The 23,824-nt window shown below is 37.5% G+C and overlaps 1 protein-coding gene across 5 annotated transcripts; it reads right to left on the bottom strand.

Moving 5' to 3' along the window:
* Positions 1-1,165: 1,165 nt before the first annotated feature.
* bbs7 (Bardet-Biedl syndrome 7) lies at positions 1,166-23,143 on the bottom strand. Of its 5 annotated transcripts, none has more exons than XM_031902708.1 (20): positions 23,040-23,143; positions 21,649-21,809; positions 19,699-19,764; positions 18,495-18,557; positions 17,320-17,495; positions 15,874-16,060; positions 14,384-14,456; positions 13,750-13,866; positions 12,413-12,543; positions 12,198-12,282; positions 11,070-11,172; positions 9,840-10,032; positions 7,464-7,538; positions 6,996-7,061; positions 6,631-6,770; positions 5,779-5,943; positions 4,648-4,757; positions 3,307-3,410; positions 2,144-2,267; positions 1,166-1,778 (listed from the first exon to the last, which is right to left on the bottom strand). In XM_031902708.1, the coding sequence occupies exons 2-20, from the start codon at positions 21,682-21,684 to the stop codon at positions 1,642-1,644; spliced, it is 2,151 nt and encodes a 716-aa protein (XP_031758568.1). In that variant the 5' UTR covers positions 21,685-21,809; positions 23,040-23,143; the 3' UTR covers positions 1,166-1,641. The 5 variants fall into 5 exon arrangements, with proteins under 5 accessions (XP_031758568.1, XP_002941937.1, XP_004911168.1 ...); XM_002941891.5 differs by lacking the exon at positions 23,040-23,143 and adding an exon at positions 22,843-22,949; XM_004911111.4 differs by lacking the exon at positions 23,040-23,143 and adding an exon at positions 22,843-22,940 and having other exon boundaries at positions 21,649-21,736.
* Between the last annotated feature and the right edge of the window lie 681 nt (positions 23,144-23,824).

Below are 23,824 nucleotides of genomic sequence, written 5' to 3'. Positions count from 1 at the left end.
ACCTTCCCCTTGACAATTATTTAGATTGCACATGTAAATCATACTATGCATGGTGATCATGCTTAATCCCTCCCAAAAAATGCCTTTTTTTCACATTTTCACGAGATTAAGCCAGATCAGAGTAATATTTGAATTGCATTTTCTCTAGTTATTCAAAAAACAGATATTGGGAAACGCAGGATCTTGTGAATTCTGTACATGTAAATTCAATATATGTTTGTGAAAGAGTTGATATTCCCAAAGTTTTAGGGGGAAGGAGCTATCTTAAACAAACGGAGGGAGCTTTAAGGGCTCTTTAGTCAAGTATGGTAAAGCTTTCTGCAGAATAAATATAGCGTCCTAGGTGGCACTAATGTGGCTAATCTATTGGCAGTGAAATGCCAAAATGACTTTCCTTTTCCTTTAAAGGACATGTAAAGCCTACATCTGCCTACAATGTATATCAGTTGGGCATGTCTCCCCCACGCAAATGGCATCATTTGTACTGCATATATCCCCCTCCATTTTCCAGCACCATCACATTTTCCTAAAGCAAATAGCAGCTTTCACCCAGTGGCCATTTTTCCTCTGATACATTTAAATCTGCAAACAGCCTACACACACACAGACCCTTATTCAGCATACATTTCATAAAGAATACAGGCTCACACAGGCTGTCTGATAAAAGTTCTGCTTTGTTTGAGATGAGCTCAGGAGAGAAATGCCAGCAATGCCATCTCTTCATCTGAGCTTAGAACAACTGAGCATGCCCACAAGCCAGAAGTCAAAGCAAGTTCATGAGGGAGGGGGCCCGAGTGGGTTACAGGAGGAGAAGGAAATCTAAGTGATAAAGGGGACACTGCAGCCTTACTATTAAAATCTGGACAACCAGTGTGAAAAGATTGAAAGATTTCAAAGAGGCTGTTCACTGATTACATTTTTGTATGTGGGGTTTACATGTAATTTAACTGTCGCTGCCTTGACCCCCTCACCTCTCCCTTATCACATAGTTCCTAAGTTTAAACACTGCATTTTTAGCTTGGGGTTAGCAATAGGGACAGTGTTTAAACTTAGGAACTATGCGATAAGGGAGAGGTAGGGGGGTCAAGACAGTGATAGTTAAGGGGGCTTTTAGCACCCGCGGGGTATAGTTCTCCTTTAAGGGTATAAAACACACTACTGCATGATCCATAATAGTATAATTTAATAAATAATTAAAAAAATACATTGGCCAAAAATAGCTACCGATGGACCTAGTTAGCAGCTCACTGGCCCTTTATGACAAAATAAGCCTGATATCTATCGGCAGGTAATCAAAATCCCATTGAATCGTGGACCTAATTGCCTCGTTGATGCAGTCCTTGCCCCAATGGCCTTTCCAGTACTGTGATCAGATAGTTTAGCCCGAGGTCCAGGAAACAAATTATAGGAATGTTACTGGTATAATTTTTCAATCTACGCAAACATTTCGGAATAAAGAACCGTTGGAAAAATGGCCAACAGAAAGACTGGCAAAATAAATACTATACCATATCAAATATGGTTCCCCCCATGTTGCTGAACTACAGTACATTTTACCAGCACCCCTGAAGGGCCAAAGGCTGCTATTATATATGTGCCTTGATATCAGAGTAATGTGAATTAATAGCTGGCTCATGTCACTCATTGTGCAGTTTCAAAAAAAGCCATAAGTGCATCTTGTTCATAGTTGTCCAAAATCTCCAGCAAGAGGGGAACCTTCGTTTTCACATTTGTGCCCTTGAATTTGAACTTGTCAATGAAGAGATCTGTGATCATACCTGCAAAAACAAACAAACTATAGTGAACCGCTGGCTACTTTATTTATATCAGTTATTTAGTTATATCAGCCTTGTAACAACCATCTGCCCCAAATTTGTAAAGACGATACTGACTCAGTTTGCAGTTTCGGCATTGTCTAAACTACTGTGACATCCTCTTGTCAACTGCAGTAGTGCTCCTGTTATAAGTTTGTAATTATAATCACAATGTACATCAGATGTAACTGGGGGTGTAGTCTGTAGATCAGGGCTGTAAGTGAGACTTGTTTGTAGTGGGATAAATCCCTTTATACCATAGAAAAGGGAAGTTCTGTTCATTTTGGGTAAAATATGGGGACCACATATTAAAAACCATCAAAACCCACCATAAAGCCTTTCAAGATGTGCAGGTTGCTTCTTGTATTCTTCCTGAAGTTTCTCTGCCTCTTCTAAAATAGAACGGTACTCTGGGATCAGAAAGTCTGTGTTTCCTTCATGAACTTGCAGCTCCTATTGTACAAAACCAAAATTAAATAGTTCAGCAATCATTTCAAGCCCATTTGCAGAGCATTCGTATCCTGTAGAACAGGGGTGGGCAAACTACAGCCCGCGGGCCACATCTGGGCCGTTGGCCTTTTTAATCTGGCCCGCCAACTCCGGCCCCCTTAAAAGAATGACGGGCCTTTATTGGTTGCGCCCCGTGCGTGCGCATGACGTCACCACGCATGTGGCGCAACCATATAAAAGGATGCAGCAGGGAGCCGGGGGGACAGAAGCAGCCAAGGACGGAGGAAGCAGGGGGTCACTGGAGGAGGGAGCTGCAGGTCGCGGGGGGGGGGAAGATGAAGGATGCTGGTGGGAGGATTTTGAGGAGATGCTGGGGAGTGGAGCTGGAGGATGCTGGGGTGGGGAGCTGCAGGATGCTGGGAGGGAGCCCTGAACTGCCACTGCTTTTGTGAAAATGCAGGGAGTGGGTGTGAGACTATAAGCCACAAACTGAGGATTACTTTACCATGAACCTGAAAAAACTTTTTTGGCTCTCCCAGACTGGAACATGCTACATGTTATCAATGCCTTTTTCTAAAGTGCCTATGATTTAATCTTTGGTAAAATGAACAGGTGAGAGGGACAATGAGACAAAATAGTGAAATCCTTCCCACAAAGGGAAATGACGAGGGCAAGAGTCTCACACCAGCCAAGCTTAGGGTGTCAGATGGGTATGCGACAGTAGAACCTGTTACCAACAAGACACAGAAAGGCTAGAGCTGGCTGGTGTAATTCTAGAAAATGCAGAGAAGGGAAAACCATGTGTCAGCCCTGTTGATATCAGTGTCTTGCTTCTGTGAGAAAAATGCTTTACCACAATGATTACCTCAACCCCCAGTGCCCAAAGGAGAAAAGTTGCTTTTATGATCTTAAAGTTGGGGTGTGTAATCCAACACTGGCTAGCATGCTGACATTCATGATTTTGAAACATAGACAGACCCATTGATAGCTAATTAGCTAAAAGCTCACACAAGAAGAAATGCTCCTAACACATATTACCCACCTTCAGAGCATCAATTAATTGTACTTTTTTGGCTAAGAGCAATTGGTACTCCAGTTTTGGATGAATCAGTTTCAAAGTGTGCCCAACAGATTCTTCATTTATATCTGCACAAACCAAAAGAAGAAGTGAGGCAAAAGTTAGTTTTATATGATGACTGCAAAAGCTTGCTACACATGGAGGAACCGTAACATTCATTCTAGTAATTACTATCCAAACTGCATTAACATTCATTAACATTACCCTTGAGCTCAGGAAAAGTGAACAGCTCTTAAAAAATAATGTTAAAAGGCCATAACATAAATTTGTTTTCTTTTACATTATAAAGTTCTAGGTTTGTTTCTTAGCAGTAAAAGCCATGTTTTATACCAGAAGTGCCATTACTGACATTTTAACAATTTATCTTCCCTCAAAGGGGCAGTAAACACCTTGGCTTGAAAATAGCACAATAAATAAAACAGGGTAATATTTCAAAGGGAGATAATGAGCTTTGTATAAAAAAACCCCGCTAATACCTAAGCTGCAGCCTTTGTAATAAGGAATAGCTCATTTACAAAGGGAATCTGTATTACAGGACATGTAAAGTCTATTTTATGGAGGGGTTCCAAAATGTTAGGCCCCCTAAGTGAAATAGGTTGCTATATTATTTTCCCAGGTTGGTGCTCCTGTTAGAAGAGAATCTTAAAAGCCTGTGGAAAAAACTGTCTGAGCGCCATGCCGCCAATTTACTTACCATTTACCGGCCACTGCACTCAAATAAGAAAGTAAGGTAAGGAGATGCCGGTGCGGTGCTCAGACAGTTTTTTCTACAGGTTGGTGCAGTTCCCTCCAGGAGCACCAGCCTGGGGAAAAACTTAGCAACCTATTTCACTAATTTGAGAAACAAGTCAGTAGTATTAAAGGGATATAAATTCAAAAATAACATTTAACTGTTATTTTCAATATAATAATTTTCCAGTATACATTCATTAAAATATTTTAGTATTTTATATTTTTGATGAAACTAAATACTCTTTCAGATAAAATGAATATGGATTTGAAATATTTTCTTTTTACAATGAATATAATTTCTATTTTCTAATATATTTATAATAAGGCATCAACATTTCCTAACTAGATGGCACACATAACTGAACTACTTGAAATATCTCCAGACTCGGTAACAAACAGCTTGTGTTAGTCTGCAATACAAAGGTGGAGATATACTGCACTATAAAAGATTACAAAAAGTATATTAAGAAATAAATACTCACAAAAGTAATACATTTCAAGAACAAGAGCACTGAACAGTGGAATGTATGTTTGTATAAGGCTAGGTAAGGGAAAGTAAATTAGACAAAATACCATATGATATGTTGAGATTAATCTTTCTTTTAGTGGCTTCTTTTGACAGCACATCTTTCAGGATAGAAATTGTTGATATATTGTCAGATTTAAATAATCCTTCTCCCTTTCTGTGATAAAAAAAAAGAGGTGAGCATGAATGACAATGCTATATATATGTATAATATATTATATATAGGTTTCATTTCCTGTGGAAGTCCACAGAAGACATTTCAGTGACAACATATATATATTTTTTTAATGAACATAATATTTTGATGCTGCACAAGACCCACTGACTGAAGTACTTTTGTTTTAACAAGTTTTGATACAGGTATGGGTTCAGTTATCCAGACACAGTTATCCAGAAAGCTCCAAATTACAGGAAGGCCATCTCCCATAGACTCCATTTTAATCAAATGATCCAGATTTTTAAAAATGATTTCCTTTTTTTTTTTTGTAATAATAAAACAGTACATTGTACATGATCGTAATTAAGCTGCACTAATTCATATTGGAGGCAAAACAAACCTATTGGGTTTATTTAATGTTTAAATGATTTTTGTAGTAAGGTACAGAAATCCAAATTATGGAAATATCTGGAAAACCCCAGGTCCCAAACATTCCGGATAACAGGTCTCATACCTGTAAATGGATTGCACATTCTGGAACATTATATATAACAGTCCTGGTTATATTGACCACGAATAAGAAAAAATTGTATTTTTTCTAATTGTTAGACCTTTTCGTATTTACAACAATATCGTTAAAATAGTAAGACTTTTTCGTGGTTTTCGTTAAATTCCACAAAAACTTTGTATTTTTTGCAAAGACTACGACAATTTCGGAATTCATTTAAGCTTTGGTATTGTGACTTTTTTTTGGCCAGGTTGGAGCTGTAGAGTGTCATTGAGTCCTATGGGAGGCTTCCAAAATCATGCATTTAAGTTTTAAAGCCAGAAAGGATCTCGCACCTTTAACGATCGTTCGGATATGAACATTTTGTGACTTTCGGATCGCAACCACGATATTTTCGTATGACCAAAAAAAGAATTTTTGCACATTAGAAATTATTGTGGTTACTCCAAATTTTTTCCAATCGTGCTTTTAATTGGCGGAAATGATTCTGAAGAACCCAGTTTTACAATTTACCTGTATGTACATTCGAGCTGCGTTTCCAGAAAGGTATTCTTGAAGTAAAAGGTGACGTTCTCTCCCACTGGAGTTTTCTCAGGGACTTCAGGTAAACAAAATACAACCCAGGAATGCATGTCTGAAAAGCTGAACTGGCCAGTCAGGCTCACCGTGTTCATGGGCCTGAAATACATGCACATATCATTACTGTCAGTCTAGCATAACTCATACTCTCATCCACTTTTGGTCTGTTCCTTCATGAAGCTTTATTTATTTAATTTTAAATATATGTTCCCTTCCAAAATAGTAAATATATTTAAAGAACAATGAGCCAAAATAAAAGGTGGAGATGTTTGATAACATCAAACTTTAATAGATGATAAGTTCTGCCAGCCTGTGCTCTTCTTTATTAAAAAAAATCCTCTACCTGTCCTAATATTGTATCTGACTGTGTTGCCATATTAGTGAGTCAGGCATTGTTTAATTGCTCATACATGTGCAATACAGAGTCTAATGGGCTTAAGGGTGCTAATGTCACCTTCCTAAAGATCCAAGAATATCTACAAGAGCAATGTGCTCAGCCCAAATATCTACTACCTGACTTTCAGGGTGGCATTTGATTTGTTTCTGAAAGCAAATAAGCAGTCATCTCAAATCACACAGAAAGCTAGCCTTCAGGCTAGACTGATCTATCATTTACTTAGGCCTCACTTGAGGTAATAATGTTGCTCAACAGTTGTAAACCTCTGGGTGGAGGCATAGCCTTATTGAAGTGCTGAACTGCTGATTCATTATTTTTCTTCAATCAAACACACAATACTTTTGGCTTTCCCATGCAGTGTAGAAAAAAACATTTCTGGCACAGTGTACCTGTTCTGATCAATGGCATGAGCCCTTTGATGAAGTGACAAAGGCTTAATCTGGTACTGGCGGACTTGGCAAGTTTTTGGTTGAATGCGAGGTGTAATATATGCTTGCAGGGTTCCATACTGTCCTTCGATAGACCGAATCTGTTTTAATAAATGAAAAAATAAATCAGCCTTAATGCAAAAAAAAGAGAAAAAAAAGGTAACCTGCAAAAAACACTACGGATAGTGTGCAATCCCAGCTGCTATAAGTAAAGATATATATAGAGAGAGATAGTAAGAGAAGAGGGAGAGAGTATTACACATGTACACTCGATCTGGGTTTTTCATTCCTACTTTACTTGAAATAAATCTAAATGCTTGTTTTACCTTGAGTTCAAGCCGTGTGGTGTTAGCTTGGCAACGATAGGTAGCAAGAAGGAAGTTGCCATTTGGCTGTAAGAAAGATTTAGAAATAATCAGCTAAGAATTATTACAAAACTTTTTCAATACGAATGTAAAGCTCAGAGAAACCAGAATCACATACACATATCTGAGCAATGGATACTCTGCTTGCTGCTGAATTACCTTCAACCTTCTGGCACATTGCCACCAGAGGCAGCAGAGCCAAAGCCAATCCCTCCCACTTTCTCCTAGCTCTTCTGCACTCACTAATTCTTCTTAAAGTAAAGTGCTGCCTAAAGTACATTATTTACCTTGCCTCATACCAGAAGCGTCACTGTAATGTGTGAGATATCTGAGCAAGTGTATAATTTCTCATGTACATAAATGATACAATTTCCTGCTGAAGGGTTTAAATGAAGATGCCTCTTAGATCCTCGCACAAGTACTTCTCACCTCATTATCACAGCCGCTGAAGCTGACCACAGCTGAATTCTTGTCGACATCCAGCAGATCCACAGGGACGTCACTCTGTAAACATCAATATCATGAGCACTGTGATACCTCTCACTCCACTCCACAGGCTGAAAAACATCTATTCTTACTGTGGATTCACAATACTATTGATTTGGCTATTTTTTTTAACCACATTTGAGGTTTAATTGCCATGTAAAGATCACCTTGAAGAGAAACCAAACCTTATATAATAAATAAACCTTAAAACATGTTGCTGCAATGTTGAAGGCAATTTGTATATATTAAAATGACTGCACTGATGCCGGTAATCTACATATCTTTCTTCCTGTTTTATACTCTCACTAAAGCAAATAAGAAGCTGCCTGTATAGAGGCTGTCTCAGGCATTCAGATTAAATACTATGCCAGTAAATGTGCATTGAATACATAATATGTACTTATTGGCAGAACAGTAGTTCACAGGTTAGATTTTCCTGTTCAAGTAGTAGCTACAACCAAACCATATATATAATATTTAAAAGGGGTTGTTCACCTTCAATGTCCAAATAATTTTAAACCACCAACAATGCTCTCAGCAGGTTAGAAAATCCATTTTCCACAAAAAAAGTAAAAAGGCCACTGTTTAATCTATTTTGAACCTGACACACTTAGAACTTCCTATATGCTTACACCATCATGTCCGGGCTTTGCCCTCTTTTTTTTCTACTGGACTAATTCATTGGTTGCACTCTAACCAGTTACATAAGTTGAAAAGTCATTGGTTAATTTCTCTCTTGCAATGGCATAGGCAAACAGACTCAGCATTTAACAAATCTAACATGCTGTTGTGTAAGACTTGCAGCATTCTGCCACAGGCACAGGAAGCAGTGTCAGACTGACAGGAGACACATCCAATAAGAATCTGCTGCCAGTACTATGTGTGGCATCATATAAGGAAGTGAAATAGCAACTAGTGCAGAAGTGAAGGTACAGCAGTGGGATGATTCTGAGATGATATGTTTTCAGATGCACATTTTTATGTATATAGCAAAGATTATTCTATTCATGTGAACTGTTTCACATTTGTGAATGTTGTACAAAGGTAAACAACCCCTTTATAAGAACATAAAGGGGAATTATAACAAACAATAAATTATAGTGCAAACATCTTAGATGTAAAGTAAAAATGTTCAAATATAACGCATTAGATATTCCTCAGTTTTTAAGTTATCCATAAGTAGTTACTGCAGCCACCCCTACCCCACACTCAACATCCCCCATAAGCTGAATAATAAATAACACCAGCTATTCTCCAGCTGCTTTAAAAACTAGCTAGACATTAACACCTTGCAGTGATGTTGCTCCAGTACTGTAGATCTGGAGGCTCATTTAGTCATAGAAGTGCAACTTTGGGTGCTACAAACATGGCTTATTGTGCCCAGAAACTCTCCTTACAAAAAGCACCTGCTGATTAATTGTGCATATGTATAAATCACAAGTTCTAGAATTAACTTCTCCTTTAAATGGATTGTTTACTTTGAATTAAATTTTAGTATGATTTAGAGAATAATATTCAGAGACAATATGTAACTGGTCTGCAGCTTTCTCTCCAGTTTGAGATTCCAGCAACTATAGAGTGGCTAAGGTCCAAATTACCCTAGCAAACAGGCAGTTCTTTGAATTAGACACCGGAATATGAATAGAAGGTTTGTATAAAATGATAAGTAATAAAAAAATGACTGTGACAATAAAATTGTAGCCTAACAGCACTATAATTTATCAATATCAGTGACTGAAAGCTTGAAAGTCAAATAATTTATAAACTAGAAAAAAAAAAAAAAAAATTAAAGACCAATTGAAAACTTGCTAAAAACTGCCCATTCTATAACATACATTAAGTTAACTTGAAGGTGAACTACCCTTTTAAGAAGGTTCTTTTAGCTTGTTGCAGCTACTTATACAAGTGATTTGTGTGATAATGGCATTATGGACACAATTAGCTGAAAATGGCATTCAAAAATAAATTCAATAAGAAAAATGTTGCCAAATCAAACCAAACATTAATTGGCATATGCATTTATAAATCACTTGCATGTTGAATTGCATGCATATTGTGGGTACCTGCTATTACAATGGAATTTGTGGAAAATGTTTCAATCTTGGTAAACAATAGCAATTAGCATCTTTGTAGGACTGTATGTGTAGGGTTGTATTTGTCTTAAACACAGCAGAACATAGATTTAGAGGCATTTTAACCCAGTCAGTCCAAACAAAAGAATACACAGCTGAAAGTCTTTTAACTCCAACCCACACTATATAGGTGTAATGTACAAAGTAAGATATAAAAAGACAGATATATTGGATTTGTGTATAATACCTGTATCAGTACATTGTCAATGGCCATCTGTACTTCCAGAATAAGGCTGTAGCTGGCATCATCTTGGTTTAAGGTGAATTTGTCATTGATGCTGAAGACAGGCACAGCAGACACAGCAGTAACTGACTGGGAAGAATGCTGGTACCTGTCACGTTCCTGAAGGACCTTAAACTGCAACTGTTCCAGTTCAGACCTATACAGACAGAAGCAACTGTATCATTTACTTCATGGAGAAACTGGTATATGAATTTAACCTTTTTTGGGGTTATCTACTGCTATCTGCTGTTGGGTTATCTACTAATACATCTTGATTTTGTTTGCTGGTAATTAAATTTCAGTGCAACTGCGATCAATACAACCATAACATGGCTGTACTTGCTGTACTTGCATGGCATTTATAAAGAGATAATTCTAGGAATAAACACTTCAATTTTGCAGTTTGCCCCATTAGTAACAAGCATTAAATTTACTCAATACAACCCATATAATCAATATACTTCTTATTCACAGCATGATATTAAAAGCTGAGAATAGCAATTATATACAGCAAATTGCTGAGTAAATGCACCTTTAACAATTTCTTATAGTTCTCTGAAAATAATCATTAAACAGTCCTGGTAAATAAAAATATATATCAAAATATACTTATTAATAAACAACACAAGAGCAGCAGGACAGGGCCCTCCCTCATTTTATAAGGTAGTAAGTAGTGCAGCAGCCAAATATCAAACCACACAGGGAAATTAAAGAACATAAACGGAAATCTCAATCAAAGTCTCAAACTAAAGGCCTTATTAGATTCCCTCACAATAACTTTTTATTATTAGTTTTTTTATATTATATATATATATATATATTTATATATACACACACACACACAATTCTGTACAAAATAAGCCTGGTGGCAGATAGAATGAACCTAGCAGAAACATGTGCCCACTAAAAAAAAACCCAAAACATTACTTTACTACTCTTTGTAAATGGTAACCAGCTGTTCTATTGCACACTGCTGTGGTGATTAAAGATAGCTTTAAACTAATGGCAACAGCACATCAAGTGATTTCACCCCAAATCACCCTCTATTGCTTCCTTTTAAGGCTTGCAGGAAACCACAGGCACAGGTGCTTCTCAGAAAAATGCTCACCTTAAACTAACATTTTACAGGGAAAAAAACTACAAAAGGAATATAATGCTACAATTTCATACAAAACATAGTTGGAAGATAACTACCTTAATGAAGCAATTTTGTTTTGCATATCCTGGCTCATTTTTAACTCTTGCCCGGGACCAGCTTCTTTATGTATAGGCTCGGTGGTGAGTCCAGTCACCCATCCTACAAAAAACAGAATACCCAGTCAAGACTCCAAAAACCCAATATAACTGAAAGTTATATTTATGAAATAGAAATAAAGTTCAAGGCAGCTGTCAACAAGCCAATAAATGATATACTGATATACAAGTGAATAGTGTGCTGAGGCAATGAAACTAATGTACTAAAAGTACCCCACCCAATCACAAATTTGTAATACACAAGAAGCATGAAATGTGTTAGGCCAAATATGTGTATCTAGTGTTATTTTTGCTGTGGGCTACATTATTGGTTTGTTTTTATAGGAAGCAGCACATTAGCTCTCTTGGTAGCACTGGGGTCCTGAGTTCAATTTCAGCTTGGGCACTAAAAGAGGTTTGTATGTTCTCCCCATATCTGGTTGGGTTTCCTCCCACATTTCAAATACATATAGACAGGTTAATTTATGTAATAAACTGACTGATGTGAATGATGTATAATCTCTATAAAGCACTGTGTAAATGTGTCAATACTATATAAATACCAGGAAACAATGAAAATAAAATAATGTAACTTTTATTATTATTATTAATGGTGAAACAATGTTACCATTTAACAGTTGTAGCTATAAATTTTATTTCTACTTGGTAACAATATGACAATCTCTAATTGAAAAAAAAAAAAAAAAAAAAGAGCTAGCATGGAGTGAACATAAAAATGCTGCACTTATTGCCATACATGGACACATACATGTACATATTTATAATGACTCAGAAGGCATTCCTATGCCCTTCTATCATTAACCGGACAAGGAAACCCAATTAAATCAGCGGGCTGCTAATATGTTTGCACCCCCTATTGAATCAAATCACTAAGTTCTTATCCCAGGTTTGTGCTTTGCCAGGGAAAAAGCAGCCTAACATATATGCATCACCGTTGAATCAGGGTATTTTTTGTGCTTTAATGCCTCTGAAATACCTAAATGCTGCATGTCCAAGGAAAATTCTGTGAAGTGCTTACAGTCCACAGCTATTTGCTAAGTTAACAGAGGAGTTGTAAGTCAGCCTTACCAGAATATGTGGATAACACTATTTCATCATAGCCGTCCTTCCCAACACAGCCTCCTTGGATTGATGTTATGCTTTCTGTCAAAGACTAGGAAGACTTTCAATTACACAACTGCTTTAAAATGATCAAAACTGCTTCAGATAAAATTAAGAAAAGAAGCAAATTTGGAATTATTTTAGATTTATATAAAATATTTTTTATAGAGATGCTAACTTACATGGTCATATTGGAGGACAGGTTCATTGGCACTGTCATAGCCATACACTTCCACTGTGCCGTCGTCACGGCCTATAAGCATGTCCTTTACTCCATCTCCAATAATATCAAAGCTATCAATGCATAGGATGCCTAACAGACGAATATATCCAAATTAAAAAATATATATGAGAAATGTGCATTAGTTTAACTAAAGTTTACTGCTTGATTATCCCCAGTACTATATAATTAACAACATAAGAGTTCAATGGTTATTCAATATCTGCAAGTGATACAATCCCATTTATAAATGCCATCCTCTGAATCTTTATGTTCTCATTGGATCAATTCAGTGACACAGAGCGCCAGCAAGCTCCCTCATGCCAAATGGATGCCTGAACATTAAGGAGATGGTGCCTGCTAGCTCTGCTGTGCTTTTCTGCTTGTATAGGTCAGCATTACTATCAGACACTGTTCACTGACCCTGCGGGGAAGGAGCAGGAAGGGGGCTCATTAGATGGCAGTGTCTGGGGGAGGTTTAGTTTTTGTTGAAACTGTGGTGAAAAGTTCTCAGCAATGCTTAGCAGGTGTCTTCTGTCCTACTCAACCTGGAAAGGAAACATTTTCCAGGAGAGATTTATTTAGCAACTGCCTCCTGTGTCTAGAAATAATTGGTCTAAAGTATGTTTTTTTGCTGTTCAGCTACCATTATGTACATGCCTGGAATAAGTCTTACAATTGAAATAGCTATTTTTACATTTTTATTTTCTTGCTATGACCTATTAGGATATAATGACAATTGTTTAAAGGAATACTGTCATGTGAAAACAGTTTTTTTTCAAAACGCATCAGTTAATAGAGCTTTTCCAGCAGAATCCGGCACTGAAATCCGTTTTTCAAAAATGCAACCAGATTTTGCCCCTCCCCAACAGTCAATCAGCAGAACAATGGGAAGGTAGCAAGATAGCAGCTCCCAGTAGATATCAGAATAGCACTCAATAGTAAGAAATCCAAGTCTGGCTTGGGACTCCTCCAGTTACATGGGAGTAAGAGAAACAATCTGAAAGCATTTCTAATGTGTAGCGCTGGCTCCTTCTGAAAGCTCAGACTCAGGCACAATGCACTGAGATGGCTGCCTACACACCAATATTACAACTAAAAAAATACATTTGTTGGTTCTAGAATGTAACTTTAAATTGTAGAGTGAATTATTTGCTATGTAAACAGTGTAATTTAGAAATAAAAACTACTCCATAAAAATCATGACAGGATCCCTTTAACAACTGGAGACTGCAGGATGGATGGCTGGTGAATATACAAATTAGTTAAATCTAAAGTACATAAATTCAGTAAACTCACCTCCCCTCTTTTTCTCATTTGGAATTTCCCACTTGGGAATCGGAGTATTCATTGCAATATGAATTAATCCAATTTTACCATCCGATGTGCCGTATAAAAGTTCTTCCCCACTTTCACCTTAATACAAAAGAATAAGATTGCAGTTTTTTAACAATACATGAGCATTTTTTTTTACGTGCACGACAATTTTTTGTCTCACAGCAAATTTTGTTTCACAAGATAATCCACCGATGTTGAAACGTCAAAATTCAGCGCGAATCCATGCCTGGCGAATTATTTCGCCCATCACTAAACTTGGAAATGCATGAGCATGCACTTTAGCACCAAAATCCGCTCCGTGGGGCTTTTCTAATAAGCACTGGGCAAATCTGTACGTGGGCAGTAAACCGTAGCCACCAATCAGATGTTGTCATGAGTTACTGCTTAGGTGCAAATTTGCCCAGTGTTTATAAATGGCCCCCTGTTAAAGCAGATAAATCTGCTAGTGTAGACAGTGAAGTGGGCTGAGGCAAGTGGTTTGGCTGAGCATAAACAGTTACCTGTAACCATAGCCTTAGGGCTCTGGCACAAGGGGAGATTAGTCGCCCCCAAAACAAATCTCCCTGTTCGCACAATAAATACACAAAATTCTCACCCCCATTTCCATTGTTCAAAGCCAAAATAGACGGAGGTCCAGGAACGTCAACTTCATACATCAAACTTGAGCCCTAATTAACAAAAAAGGTAAATATATCTAAGTACAACCATCAAATATAATTGTTAGCTCTTTCAGACAGGATCCTTTTTACCTCTTGTATTGGTAGTTTTTTTCGTATATCTTTCTGTATTTTAATGTATACAACCATTTACCGTACAACTCAGAGGAATGTGTGGGAATGAGGGAGGAAGAGAACAACCAAAACAATTGCTGACATCAGCAGGAGACTCAAAGTTAGTGGCTGTGTTACTAAGCATCGCATTTCTTCAAGAGCCCCATTATGTTCAACTCTGAACATATCATATCCCTGTCTCTTTACTCAGCATGCCTACCCTGACTGAGAACATACTGTAGATCTGACAGTTGGGTAATTGAATAGAAAAGCATTGACACGGTTTCCTTTTTGACCAAACCATCTCATGCCTCTCCTTTAATCCTCCACCTATACATTGTAGGTTCTAGCAAACAGGACCTTGTTAACTTGTGCTCCAGTGTTAATAGTGCTCTAATGTTAAAACTGAGGTCAGATAAATAACATGGTTTTACACAAAATGGAAACAACCAGTAAATAGTGGCCACAATTAAAAAAAGACTTTGTAACAGGTCTACCATATGTATTACCATATAATTGCTGAGGAGGAGGAGGATATGGAAAAGTATTTGAAAATTTCAGAAACAGTACAGAACTTCTTAACGGAGTATATTTTTAACTTCATTCTAAGAAATGTGAGTGAACTTGGTTGCCTTTTTTTCCTCACCATGTTTTAGGTGGAAAGTTGTTTTTTTTTTTTTTTTTTTTAAATCTCATGAAGGAGTATTGTGAATTACAGATACATCTGGTAAAGACCTAATATAGTCTATAAACGTGTAAAGGCAATTATCAGCCACCTCCAACCAATCAACAAAAACCCAAGAGGGATGTATGGATTATCCACATATGGGAGGGACCAGCTCTTGTGAATGTTGTATAACTGTTCAGCTAAGTAAAGATGGGGGTGAGCCATATTCCCTTCAACATTAGGAGCAGAAAGAGACAGCCAGGACAGTCTTGGGCACTACTGGTTCTAGGTCTTTGTTTAGACAATAAATAAAATGCCTGCACACAACAAAGGTGATAGCAAACATACTGCAAGAAAAAGAACCAGGGATTTTGCTTCATAAAAAAAAATGTAATACACATAATTGTTATAAATGACAAGCTGTGGAGTTACTTGGTCCTTTTAGATTAATTGTCTGCATGCTTGTTTGCAATGGACCTCACAAATAATATGTAATAAAATAGTTTACTTAGGTAAGATGATGGTACATTTTTAAAGTGATTATGTGGAAGCAAAGTTATTATAACAGATAAACATCTAATATGACATCAAAAAAACATCTATACCAAAATGAGGAAGGGCAAAATAAGCCCAGTAACAACACGATACCTGAAGAACTCGCAGCACACGGTCTTGGCAAGCCAACACTGGGGTAATGCGCTCCAACCTCTCCACAGGTAGACATAAAACATCACTGATCTTATCTCCAGACAGGAAGTAGTGTTGGTCCTTGCAATCACAATAATGATTGTATATATAACTTGCACATAAGAATAAATCAGATCCAGATATATGCCTTACAAAGGAAGAAAAAGGTAGCATTTTACAGATTGTCATATTATTTAAGTAAACTATCACAAAAATTAACTCAAAAATAGTCAGGGGAACAGAAAGATGGATGAAGAATAGATTATTTAAACAGATTTAGAAAAATAGAATAGATTTTAGAAAAATAGATCTGTAAGCAGATTTAGGAGCAGAAGAAATAGGGACTGAGGGAAAAAAAAAAGCAGAAAGAATCAGGAACCAATGGCTGGGAGAAAAGGGGTGGGATAGGTCGGCAGAGAAGAACAGACTGTGGTGTATGAGATATAAAAGATCTTAAGGTAGCCGTACACTGGCCAATTCTAGCTGCCGATTCGGTAGCTTATCAGCTTGTGTATGGGCACTAACGACGGGCCTGCCTGAAATCGGCCAGATCTTGATCGGGTAGGTTTAAAAATTAGTCAGATTGGGGACCACATTGGCTAGTTGATGGGGGTCCCTGAACCTATACCCATCATTCTAATTCAATCATTTGGCCTCAGGGCCAAACAACCGAATTAGCCCGATATCGCCCACCCTTAGGTGGGAATATCGGGAGAAAATCCGCTCACTTGGCGACCTCGGTCTTAGTGTGTATTGCCACCTTTAGGCTTGTGGTGCACATGACATATTCTCCATACTTCAGCCAGCTGATAAACAGCCAAACCTAAAGAATATGACACTTGAAAATAATGCATCAGACAGAGAACTAGTGAAGGTAGGGAGAGTATAAAAGAGACATGAATGTGAAAGATTTGAGAAAGAAATGAGGCACAAATACCTAGAGGGGGTAAAGTGGGGTGTTTATAAATCTTGTGAAAGAAGAAAACAGACAAAGAGAAAAGCCTTGACAAGGCATATTGTTTCATCCACTCCAGTTCTTTATAACAGAAACAATGTTTATCTTCCCACTGAAAAGAATGGGTAAATCTTTGCCAATGGTAGACAATGATTGTTACTGAGAAGTGCCTGCCCCTGACTGCCATTCCATTATTGCCTAAAGTAGTGACCTAGTTATCTGGAAGGCATAAAAGAAGTAATGTTGTTTAGCTGAAGGCAATGTAGCTCTCCAAGGGGCCATCCTCTCTGAGTGACAAATGGTTCCAGACTACAAATTACACCATCATTATTTTCAGAAAATGTGCCCACTGTACATCTGGTATATTGGATATTTAGCTAAGTAATACAATAAACATGTCACAAAATGTGCAAAAGTAACTGACATACTTTACAAAAGACAGCACTGCTTACATAGCTCTGATGCTTTCTGTTAGATTTGTTTCAAATGACAGAAATGGTTTCCCCCTTTTTGTAAAACCTCGAACTTCTGATCCTGCAGCCACAAATATCTTCTCTTGTACTGTGCCAAGAGCACCTCCTAGTTCTAATCGGGCGATCTTCTGGCCTGGCAAGGTCTTGAAAACTGGCTAAAAAGGAGACCAAATATGAATAGTCTTTAATTTGCATTTCCATACTGAGTCATACATGAACAGTTCTGGTTTGGGAGTTTGGCTGATTTAGACCTTACTGTCTGACCATCTGTGCATGTATGGGCACTCTGGGTGCAAATTCAATAAATTGTCTAACAATGTCATTTGATCACAGCAGTTCTGTTTAAAAATAGGTCATATATCTCCAGAGTCAGTTATTCAGCTAATGGCAATCAAATTGTGTATTGCTGGTTTTACAGGTCCACTGGAAACAAAAATGTAATCAATCAATGACTTGTTTTAAATATAAATCACATAATTTAGTTTAGTACCGTTTGTGTGTACACTATTTCCATCCAGTGGGTGTTTAGGCAGCCATGATTTACCTACAAGCCTCATTATTTCATTAGTTATGGTAATATCACTTCAAAGTCTGAAAGGCAGCCAAACCCCAAGGAAGCTGCCAAAGCGTTGCTTCATAAGTACCATTTACGTCCTCCATAGTTACTGCAGAATTTATTATAGGAAGAAAGCATATAGCCTATTTAAACAACTATGTAGGTACTGTCACACTGCTTTCACAGTTAAGACATTCTCCACTAAACATAAAACAGCCCCAACCGAATAAAGACCATTAAGTTCAACCCTTCCAAGTTTGTTTTAGTTTTAATTGTGAAATTTGTTTATAAAGGGGTCACAGCAAGCATCATTGCACCCACTTTGGCTGTTTTGATTTCATTCCTGCAAACAAAGAACTTTGGAAAGGCAGATATACTGATGTCCAGCAGCAACTTAAAACTAATGCCCCATTAGCTACATTTCATACTGCATTGCATGTTAAAATCCAAGCAATTTCTCAAGCCTATTCTGTCTATTCAGTTTCTTTGGGATTATAAGAAAGATTTTCAACAAATGATTTAAATCAAAATATAACCTATAGCTCAGCATTTTTATTTAGGAATTAAACAAACAGAGTTAGGTATTGCTAATACTCACCACAGCTTCATTTTTCTTGATGCCAAAACAAGTAACAACACCATCTTGGTCTCCAACAACCACCTTAAGGGGAATAAAGTGGATTTAAAATGTTTACAAAGGCAGCACTATAAAAGCCACATACATAAGGACGAATAGTATAAATAGTACTACATAGGAGGCAACACCAGAGTGACAGCAGAAATTACACTGACCGTTCAAGATAATGCAAAAATGAAAACCTGTTTAAATTATCTCTTGAGGGACAAAACAAAACACATTTGTTGGTCATTATAAGTAGCTCAGCACACAAGAGCTGACACTTATATAAGAGCACTTTTCCTACCAAGACACCATACATGTTTTCTTTGTGGGTTTCTTTAACCCAGGAGTTTACAGAACTGCTAGTACTGGCTGCGTAAAGAGAAGCTATGACTCTTTTCAAAGAAAAATGTTTCCATTTTCATGCTTGCAATTAACAGCCACTGGGTGTGTTTATGAACAGTTTTGCGGTAAGAAAGTATCATATAATCCTTGCCACACCTTTTATATTAACTCCATCTTACTAGGGTACATGTCACACAACACAAATTTTATGATCACATTATCCTTCCATAAAGGTACAGCAACCTAAAGGGATATTTAATACCATATATACAGATTATTATTTCTCTGCACAGCCCGTTATTACCTAATATTTTTTTTTTTTTTTTTACAAAATTCTGAAATACTAAATATTACATATATTCCCCAATTTGCCACTACATCTACTTGTGAACACCACTGGAGGATTAGGGATTTCTCCCAAAATAGGTTGTTACCAATGATATTGCTCAGACTACAGAAAATAGAAAAATGATGGCAATTTCATCATTATCCAACAATGACAAATCTCCCTCTGTGACTAAAATCTATATTGGAGTCATTAACCAAAGCATGACAACCATGTGCTCAAGTCAGTGGGGATCATTTACCAAAATACAGAGTATCCATTACCTACCCAAAGGACCCAGGTCATACAGTCATTATTTGGATGTTTCCTGTAAGTAATAGGTAAGTGATAATTCACTTCCCTAACCTACAACTTAAAAAGTATCCAGAATATATTATTCTTATCTTAACTGATTTTCATGTGACTTAATATACAGCCAAAATAATTTTATGGGCACCATCATTGGCAAATTGTAGACAAGTCACAAAAAAAATATAAGTACCTGGCATGTACCTTTTGAGTAGCTCGTCTTCCTGAAGCAGGGAGCAATTTCATAGTTTTCTGAGAAGTCACTGCTACCTGGAAACCAGAGGTATGAACAAAGGCAAGTAGTAAATAGAAAGCAGGGAAATTATTTATCGGAAATCAAATGAAAAACCTCAAGTATACATATCCCCAGTTCAGGTCTGTGGAAAAGGGCTGGGTTGGCAGAAGGGCTACGTTCTCCAGTAAGGTAACTACATTTGTTGTTCGTGTTTCTATCAATGGCCTTCAGCTTTCCCTCTAAGCTGTGCGTGCACACACAATTGTGAAGTGCAACACAAAATTTTGCACTTATTTTGACCTTTGCATAGTTCTTTTAACAGTGCACTTCAGAAATAACCACAAGCACATAGTACTAAAAAATTTTTTCCCAAACCCTTTCTGTGTGCTACACAAAAGATAAGCTAGAAGTTAGGTAGGTTTTGCTAGGACAAACAACAGCTTCTCTGATACAAATAAACATTAACTGAAAAAATGTACTAAAAGCTGTAACTGTAGAAGAAAATGACTATTCAACTGCTGGGAAACCTAAGATCTATAGGATGCCAGTGGGACTGCTGAAAGGTTCGTGTAGGAGATCGCTCATATCATTCAGTAAATTGATTCCAATCTAAACAGCTATTACGCTATAATATGCAGTTCATATACATAAAATGTAAGAACATTTGTAGTTAAATATAAACAAGAAATCAATAGGAAGTCATTCTCTGTAGTGTACTATGTAAAACAGTAGGTTTTTTGAAGGAGAACTACCCTTTAAACATCAGTATAATAATAAAAATTTGTGAGTGAATAGTGATGCCTGGGTAAACAATTTGTCTCCACAAGCCGAACCACACACATCCCCTTCCAGCCAGAACCTAACCCACTACTAGAGATGATCTCATTTATAACAACATTTAAAAGCCTTATCATAGGCAGTTGCTAAAAGCCTTTAGCAAATGGGTATTTTGAAATAGTTTATTAATGGTCTGTTTACAATTAGAAAATAAATTCCATATTTTAAGAAGAGTACCGTACTATAATAAAAGGGAAAGGCCATTTAACAAAACTTCTACAAAATTTGCCCCTCCAATAAATTTATAGATTATGCAAAAATTAGAATAGCTCAATGAATGGACCTTAATTAAACTAAAGATTTGGTCTGACATACGTGTTCAGTCGTCCAGTTTGGTCATTTACAAGTATTTTTTAGAACAACCACACTGAAAAGCTACAGAGATAAAAACTAGGCAGAGTGCTGGGACAGCCCGTGTAAGAAGACTTTAGTTAGCAGTGGTAGCATTTTAAAGTTAACTTTTATTCTAATACACTCTCGTTTGTTAAGCACCACCGGTAAATTGTATCACTAGATTTCCTCCCCAGACTGATGCTCATTACAAAGAAAAAAATGCACTGGGTCATGGTAAAATAGAGCACCAAGAAACCATCTTACTCAACTTTTCCAGACACCCCTCTTTAGACTTGCATGCCCAGTAGACTCTGGATGTGGGAGTCTATGTCTGTGTTAAAGATGCCTGGGAAATGTAAGTAAATTAATGGCGCGCTATTGTACTACTTTTCTTGCTGGGCTGGTGCATTTTTTCCCTAAAATGAGCACCAGCCAGGGGAAGAAACTTAGGGATACAATTCACTGGGGGGAGGTAACTAACCCTGGCAGCCACAATTGAATCACATTGTCCTTTATAATGCTCTTTGGTTGCAAGTATTAGAAAGCAGATTATTTCTGAGATTTAAACAGTCAAGATGAAAATAAGAGGTGATACATACAAAATGGCAGAACACAAAAATGAAACAAAGGGTTAATTCCTGTCTTGTGCTAATTAAATGCAGCTTACTGTACAAAGCAAAGCTCTGAATTTCTGCCTTCCAATTACTTCTTATAGAAAACAGGATAATAAGGATTAGTTAGTGCTGTACCTGCAGGTAATCCATGCGATGTAATTGCAGTTCCATAGTGAAGGAGCGCTGCTGCTAGTTATCCCTTATTAGAAGCAAAGAACTGCCACTGAATGGGTGTAAAATATATTTGTAGACTCCTGTCAGTTCATTTAAATGTGTGATATTTATCTTGCTTTGCACTAAAAGAGCACATCAAATAATTACAATTACAAAATAACATGGACATGTAATACAAAAACAATGGCTCTATATAAAATGAACAAAAAAATGAAATAGAAATCAGAACAATACAAGTGCTGACTATTACATTAAGGAGATATAAACAGGTAAAATTAAACTTTTTAAAAAATATATTATAACTTTGTCTTTCCATGAGACAAATTACGGAAAGATCCCTTATTTGGAAAGCCCCAGGTCCTGAGCATTCTGGATAATAGGCCCCATACCTGTACTTTCAAAAGCAGCTGTTTCAGAAAATGATTAACATGGCCTTAAATAAAGTTTTATGTAAATTAATATTTTGAATTTTTTTTTTTGTTTTTCAAATCAGTATCAATTTAAGAAAGGTTAACTTTAGCTCTCATTACAGGAGGACTTAAATGGATACTGTCACCGGGGGAAATGTTTTTTTAGAAAGATTTTGAAGACTTTGAAACAATTTGGCGAAGCTGGCATAAAAATCACTCTGATTTTCACTCTTATTATTCAGTCCTATAATAACAGTGGCTATTATTCAGCCACTTTTGCAAACGCCACCCTAAGAGACTTGTATGTATGTATGTATACCAAGGCTGTAGAAAGATATACTTGCAATGTTTCCCATAGCAATCAATCAGCAATTAGATTTCAACACTCACCTACAAGTTAGAAAACAAAAGCAAAGCGCTGATTGGTTGCTATGGGCAACATCGCTGGTTAGTAAACACGCCCCTTGGATTCCGCCTAAGATTCTGCACAGAATCAGTCACAATAAGGTAATTTGCATTGCATTAAAAGGGATCATGTCGACTCACTGTGCAACTCAAAGGAACACGATGTTTTTGTTTCAAACTTTAGATTATGAATTAAGTAGATTAGTAGATTTATTGGAATTGTCCAACTCATTATCACCAGCTCTTCCCGAATCCTGCCCCAACACTAGTCTAAAGCATACTGGCCAAACGTCCCGTTTTCGCGCTTTCTCCTAACATAGGCCGCAGTCCCGGTACTTACACGTCCAGCCAAGCTGCTCATTGCAAGCCCATTCCTCCCGTTCCACACAAATTCCCCCTCCCCTCTCCCCACTCCGCAAATCTCATCACGCGAGACTGGGGCATGGCGTGTTGTTGTGTGAGTCGTACTGACTGTGTAACTCTGCCTTATACTATGGGAAGCCGCTAGTAAGCGGCGCTAGGTTTGCTTGTACCTACTAGGCTTTCATCTTGGCTGCTTGCCATGTCCTCAGCTTTCAGTATTTCCTCAGAAGTCATTAATGGTTTCTGCTCAGACCAACAACTTGTGCCAGGGAAATGAAAACAGATATTTTTTTTCATTGGTTTCAAACAGTGCCTGCTCCCAATTTCATCAAAACAGTGCCTGCTCCCAATTTCATCAAAACAGTGCCTGCTCCCAATTTCATCAAAACAGTGCCTGCTCCCAATTTCATCAAAACAGTGCCTGCTCCCAATTTCATCAAAACAGTGCCTGCTCCCAATTTCATCAAAACAGTGCCTTGTCTCCCAATTTAAAAAAAAAAAAAAAAAAAAAAAAAGAATTTTTGTGGGAACTAGATTGAGGTGAAATTAAGGCGTCTTCTTTGTTTTAGCAAATAAAACGTCTGTTTTTAACAAACTGGGGCCGGGAATAGGGTCACCGCCTAGCCCAGGGGATGCCAAGACGTCTGTCGCGGTTTAGCAGTCGATCCCCTGTGGATTTCTGGTGGACCGCGACAAGGCCAGGGGGTGCGGAAGTGTGGCGTGAATGTGTACGTACGCTGCATATTAAGGTGGCCATACACGCACCGATAATATCGTACGAAACCTCGTTTCGTACGATATTCAGTGCGTGTATGGTATGTGGGCGAGTCGGCTGATATCGGCCGACTTGCCGATCGGACCAGTTTAAAAAATTTTGATCGGGCGCCATAGAAGGCGCCTGACCAAAATCTCCCTTCAGTGCTGAATCGGCAGAAGGAGGTACAAATCCTATTGTTTCT

This window comes from Xenopus tropicalis, chromosome 1, assembly GCF_000004195.4.
Source record: "Xenopus tropicalis strain Nigerian chromosome 1, UCB_Xtro_10.0, whole genome shotgun sequence".
NCBI lineage: Eukaryota > Metazoa > Chordata > Amphibia > Anura > Pipidae > Xenopus > Xenopus tropicalis.
The sequence above is the reverse complement of the archived record's forward strand: the minus strand, read 5'-3'. Positions and strand labels throughout refer to the sequence as shown.

Excerpts from the sequence above, each read along its gene's own strand:
- bbs7 (XM_031902708.1), bottom strand. The coding sequence starts at position 21,684 with ATGGAACTGCAATTACATCGCATGGATTACCTGCAG. Across the intron at positions 17,496-18,494 it reads TCAAGAAAAATGAAGCTGTG|CCAGTTTTCAAGACCTTGCC; the intron begins GTGAGTATTAGC and ends TCTCCTTTTTAG. Across the intron at positions 5,944-6,630 it reads CATGCCATTGATCAGAACAG|GCCCATGAACACGGTGAGCC; the intron begins GTACACTGTGCC and ends CATGTATTTCAG.